The sequence below is a fragment of the Nicotiana tabacum genome, chromosome 7 (genome assembly GCF_000715075.1).
Source record: "Nicotiana tabacum cultivar K326 chromosome 7, ASM71507v2, whole genome shotgun sequence".
In the NCBI taxonomy this organism is placed as follows: Eukaryota; Viridiplantae; Streptophyta; class Magnoliopsida; order Solanales; family Solanaceae; genus Nicotiana; species Nicotiana tabacum.
Window position 1 is genome coordinate 63,043,545 of NC_134086.1, and position 6,559 is coordinate 63,050,103.

General features: G+C 38.2%; 1 protein-coding gene across 1 annotated transcript; it reads right to left on the minus strand.

The window, feature by feature from the left end:
• Positions 1 to 325: 325 nt before the first annotated feature.
• On the minus strand, positions 326 to 1,066 carry LOC142162113 (uncharacterized). Its single transcript, XM_075218425.1, has 2 exons — positions 794 to 1,066; positions 326 to 637 (listed from the first exon to the last, which is right to left on the minus strand). Exons 1-2 carry the CDS (start codon positions 1,064 to 1,066, stop codon positions 326 to 328), a joined length of 585 nt encoding a protein of 194 aa, XP_075074526.1.
• Positions 1,067 to 6,559: the final 5,493 nt, after the last annotated feature.

Sequence of the window (6,559 nt, forward strand, 5' to 3'; positions counted from 1 at the left end):
CCGCTCATAAACAGCCTTCCAGCAAGGAGAAAGAGATAAAGAAGAAAATTATCAAATTCCCACAAATGGTTTGAATAAGCATTCCTTAGAGAGGGAATGTCGGATGAGACACTATTTGGCCTTCTTTCAGGAGTTGTAGATAGTATCACCTTTAGCTGGTAGCTAGCAAAGAAGTTATCCCCTATCAACGTATATAGTTGAGGGCAAACCGAGGTTTTACCCGCAGCTTCTGTCCATGAATCTTCTTTCGCTTGGTTACGGGACTAGAGCGAATCGTCTCTTGTGCTACGGTCGACCTTCTTGAGCAGCTAGAATCAGTTTCTACCTATATGTTATTCATCTCATTAGTCAAACAATGTTTCAGGGCCTCCATAATTGCCCTTGTTTCTGCTTGAGTGTTTGTCACCTCTTGAATTTCTTTTCCACACGCATAGACCTGATCTCCTTCCTCATTCCTCAAGCAAAAGCCAAGGGAACTCCTACCTGGATTACCTCTCAAGGCCCCATCAGTGTTAATTTTTGTCCAACCTGTCATAGGGAGTTCCCATGAAACCTTGTTGAACTTCAGTTTGGGAGTGTAGTTCTCCATCATTCTAAGTATATCAAGCCATCTGAATGGTACTCGATCAATGCCTGGCTTCCTTAATAAGAGATTGAATAGTATTGCAGACTTGGTATACCACTCGATTGGTTGACACTGCCTCACCATACTTGTTGATGTTCCTCCTCTTCCATAGTTCCCACACAATTATATAGGCAGTGCTTGGAATATTGGTTTGAGTCTTGGAATTACCTTTGTTGTCCAGTATTTCTCAATAGCCTGATGAAGGTTTAAGCCCTCACGAGATAATCCAGCATGAGAATAGAAGTAAGACCAAACCTTTAAGGCTGTGAGTGATCGATAGAAAACATGGCTTAATATCTCATCCTTTGGCATTACACAACACCAATATTTAGACGGCATGTAGTATCCCATCCTTCTAATTACATCATCAAGTGGTAGATTACCTTTCCACCGTTTCCACATAAAAAATGAGATCTTAAAAGGCAATCCTTTAACCCACATGTTGTTGTATGTAATAGCTGGATCTTTCCTTCTCCTCAAATATTCCCAAGCTGACTTAACTACGGATTGACCTCTTATTTCCAAACATCAGATAGGTTTGTCCAGTTCATCATTCATCGATGGAGCTTGTATGGTGTGCATAATGTGCATAGCTAAGTCACCTGGAAATATTTCTCTGATTTTAAGTTCACCCCACTGCCATTCCACAAAATCATTCACATTATGGATTGTTTCATCAACTATAAACTCCGGGGGTATTACAAAGTAAAAGACCCCCAAGCCTATCCAATTGTTAAACCAAAATAAGGTAGATCCCATTTTTAGTTTTCAGAAAATCAAATGTTTAGTAGAGTCTCTGCATTCCAACATTTTTCTCCAAACGTGTGATCCACCTCTCCAAGGCACAACAGTTGCATGCATCTTCTTCAAATATTTTTGACTCATAAAAGAGCTCCATAAATAGTCCTGAAGTTCCACCATAGCTTGCAAAAGAGAGCATTTGACATATCATTTAAGGATCGAAATCCCACTCCTCCTTCATGTTTTGGTAAGCATAAAGTATCCCAAGATTCCCAATGTCTAGCTCTACCATCAATAGAATTGCTTCAGTAGAATCTCGCAAATAACTTATGTAGTTTGTTTAAAACATAGGCCGATGGATTTACTACAGAAAGTAGATGAATTGGCATGGTTTGCAACACACTGCTGATTAGTACTGCCCTTCCTCCGATATATAATAGTTTCCCTTTCCACGCTTGAAGTTTATCCAACACTTCTGATATCAAATCTTTATAATACTCCATTTTTCTCCTTTTGTAAAAAATAGGACAACCCAGATAGATGAATGGGAAATGCTTTCTCTGTATACCATTTATTCTTTCAATCTTCCTAACAACTTCTTCTCTTGTAGAATGGTGAATATAAACTGTAGATTTTGCCTTGTTGATTAGTTGTCCAGATGCTGCTTTGTAAGCATTTAGAACTTCCATAATCAATCTTAAAGAAGTATCATCTAAGGATGAGAAAATGATTACATCATCTACATAAGCAAGATGGTTGATCTTAAGGCTCCACTTCGGAATTCCGAATCCACAAAAGTACAGATTATGATGTAAATCATTTAGACCCCTTGACATTGCCTCTACAGCCAGTATAAATAGTGTAGGTGACAGAGGGTCACTCTGCTTCACCCCTCTGGTTGACTTGAAAAAACCATGTGGTTGGCCATTAACTAGAACTGAATACCAATTGTTTGATATAATCCCAAAAATCAATCCAATAAACCATTCAGAGAATCCCATCTTCCTCAAGATCTTTGTGAGAAAAATCCAGGAGAGTCAATCATATGCCTTCATCATGTCCAATTTTAGAACTACATTAGGGCCTGCCTTTGTCCTCAATCTAATGTCAGTGATTATTTCTTGAGTGAGTAATACATTCTCACTAATACTTCTACCTTTTACAAACCCTGCTTGCTCATCAGATATAATACTAGGAATTATATCCACTAGCCTCTCATGAATAACCCTCGATATGATTTTGTTAGAGAAATTACTCAAGCTAATTGGCCTTAAATCTGAAAAGTTCTGGACATGCTTCTTCTTAGGTAGTAGGACCACATTTGTATGAGTCACAAATTTGGGTAGTTCCTGTCCACAGAAAAAAGCCTGCACCATGTCTAGTATGTCTCCCCCAATGATTTCCCAACAAGCATGAAAGAAATTACCATTGAATCCATTAGGTCCCCCTGCACTGTCTCCATTCAAACCAAACACATCCTTCTTCACTTCCTCAATTTTTGGATGCATTGTAAGCTCACAGTTCTGCACTTCATTTAACATTACTGGGACATGATCCAATATCCTAAAGTCATTAGGAATTGTGGATTCATGAAACTCCTGCCGGAAGAAAAGAACAGCTTCATCTGCAATAGCTGATGATCTTCCAACCAATTCCAATTCATGTCTTGTATTATTTTCAGCTGTAGCTTCCTTATTTTACAATTAACATGAGCATGAAACAATTTAGTATTTCTATCTCCATCTTTGAAACAAGCCATACCTGCTTTTTGTTTCCAAAATTCTTCTTCCAAAGGCCACACTCAAATAAGATCTGCTTGCACCCTTTGGATCCTTTCACGATTTTGTACAATTGGATTCAGTTCAAATTATGTCTCATCTACCTTCACCACTTCCTCCAAGTTGGCTATCCTTTGAAATATATCACCAAATGTGGCCTTGCTCCATGTAGAAAGAGCTTTCTTCAGTTTCTTCATCTTGTGGTTAAAAAGTATGAATGAACTTGCATGGAAGTCTGCCTGCCAATGCTCCTTAACTACATCAAAGAATGACTCATGTTTGATCTAGAAATTTAAGAATATAAATGCTTTTTTGATCTGACCAGTACTAGGATTATATGTGAGATGCATTGGGCTGTGGTCTAACCAATCTTAGATAGGTGATTTATTTCCAAGCCTGGCCAAAGTTGTTGAAGCTCCATGTTGCCTAAACATCTGTCTAGCCTTTTGAATATGCAGTCTTCCTCAGCTCTCCCATTCTACCATGTGAATATGCTTCCTTTGAAGCCAAGATCAAAGAGGTTGCATGTGGTTATACAATGTCTAAAATCATCAATCTCAGTTATATTAACTGGGAAGCCCCCAAATTTCTCTTCTTCATCCCATATCACATTAAAATTTTCACCCACAAGCCAAGGTAAAACCATATCAGTAGCCAAGGAATACAAAGTGTCCCATAGCTCAATTCTTTCTCTTGCATCACATTTAACATAGACCATCGAAATAATGAACTCTGTGTGGTCATTAGTTTGGTCATCTTTAAAGTAATCTACTGCTCCATGTTAAAAAGAATGTCAAAATCATATTTTTGATCTATGAAGATACATTCTTTTTTTGAAACATTGACAACCACCTGCTCAAAACCCAGCCTTCTTCTATGTTGCTCAACTGTTCTAGTTTATTGCATTGGTTCCACCAAAGCAAATAAAATCGAATTGATGTTGTCTATCCAATGTTATTACCCTTTCAAATGCTTGCATTGTGTTAACTAACCTTATATTCCAAATTAGAGCATTCATCCTCAATTTATTGATTTGGATAGAGTTCTCCTTGTTTGGACTCTTGGAATATGCATCCCAGTATTCTCTCTTGGTTATTTTTTCTTCCCTCTTCCTACTGATTTACCTTTCTACATCTGTCTAGGTGAGATATCACCTTGTCTAGCAACATTTATGAAGTTCTACGTAGTAGATTCTGCATCAATATCTCTTCATTTTTCCCTTTGTGTCTGCTCCTCTTCTTCATAATTTTCTTGATTAATTAACCGATTCCTGGTAGTTTTAGGAACCACACTCTCAGCATTGGTTTTCATCGTGACCATTTCCTTTGTAGTTGATGGATTATGGCAAGTTACTACTTCTTGCATTTGAGTTAAGGTAGCCCCATCACCTCCATTAGTATTGCCTAAGAACTGCTGCAATTCTAATTCCACTTTCTTATGAGTTCCTTCCATTTGCTGCTGTCTTGCTTCTTCCTTTTTATTATCTGGATCACCTGGATCATTTATATCCCCTGCATTACAGGTTTCGACTATAGGTTCATGTGTCTCAGTAGTGCCAGAGACATTTGGTTCAGGATTGGATGGTGGTTTTGTGATTTTAAGAGGATGTTCAGTTTGGAAAGGTTGGTCAGCTGTAGTATTAGCATTGTTACTTTCTTCTGCTCTTTGTACTTTAATTCTACTATTTTTGCCATTGACAATTTGTTGTTCCACATCTGGATCTTTGTTTTGTATTTCTTCCACGTCCTCATGTCCTTCTAGGAACTCTCATTCGTATGATTCCTCTTCACGTTGTTTCTGCCATAGTTTACCTCCCAAAAAATTGACACGATCCTTAAGACTTTCATGCTTAGGAATTATGCTTGTATCTAGTAATTGAGAGGAGGTTTCTTGGCATGACTGATTAGCAGTAACCTTAGGCATTGGGAAGGTTCTATTTACCCATTGAGAAGTATTCTCCTTACCTATTTCTGCACCTTCCTTAGTTTCATTCCTTTCCCCATTAGGATGCCCAACATGAACTCTCTTTGATGATGCCATATCATTAGACATAGGAGTATAAATTGTTGCATATGAATCCAAGGCCTTCTGAATAGGTGTGGTCTACATATCAGCTCCTTCTACAATAGCAAATTGATTTCCTTCTGTACTTTCACGTTCTGCTTGTAGAGCTTCAAATTTGTTTGTTGTTTGAAGTTGTTTGGCTGCATTAACTTGAGAAAATTGCCTCCTTCTATTACCAATGTTCTGCTAGTTATTATCATTAGCTGTCATGATTTCCTTTGATGAAGTAGCATTATTTTGAGGATTACCAGATCCTTGCAGCTGCTGCCCGTTAGCTTGGTCAACATGAACAATTTCTTTCCCTGTAACCATACGATTTCCATTCTTCTTCACTCAATTGTCTCTTACTTCCTTCCATTGTTCCCCAGGTGGATTCACATTACCTACAACTCTCCCACTTGATAAGATCATCAATGGTTGATTATGATGCAGTTGAGTCTTCTCCTTGTTATTTTCAGCATTCTGCTTGCTTTGATAATGTGATAATTACGGATGAGATTTCCAGCATTCAAAATAATCATGGCCTTGTAATATGAATTCCTTATAGTACTTAGGAATCATATCATACTTAATGGTTACCCATTCAGTCCTTGTTACACATGTTGATTCATTAACAATGTCCATTCTTACATTTTTAGGATGATCAGCTAATAAATCGACAGGAACTTTTACCCTCGCACAGCTAGGTCGAGTCTTATTTATAGAAGCCATATCCAAATGTAAAGGTTTCCCAACAGCTGAAGCAAGAGAAAAAATACACTCCTTCACAAAGTGTGTAGGTAACAAACCTGGAAAAGATATCCAAGCCATAGCCATAGGAGTCTCTTCTCCTACCTTAAACTTCACATCATAAATGAGAGGTCGAATTTGGTATTCATTGTCATTCTCGTCCTTGACGTATTGAGCTTCTTTCGATGTAAAATCCACAAAATACTGCCAAAAGGTCATACGTATAAGGACATGTCTGTCTCTCAACAAACCAATACTACATTCTCCTTTTAATCCACATTGAGAGGGAACAATGCGACGAATCTCATTTAAATCTTGCCAGCCATATGCAAACTTTCCCACCACAGCATATTAGAGATCCTCGATCATGTTCATTGTCTCAACTTCTACCTCCGTAAATCTCACAACTGGTTGTCCAATCAAGATTGCTTCTTGTCGCTCTGGGATAGGATCAACAGGACATTGTTTTGATGATTTTCCATAAATTGCTGCATTAATCACAGTTGGCTTCAAAAGGTTCGAGTAGTCCAAAGGCTTGTGTATTGGAGTAATATTGTTTTGAATAGTGGTAGATGCTTGGGGGGAGGGGCGGCCAGCTATTAAAAGAGGCTGGTCACCAGTG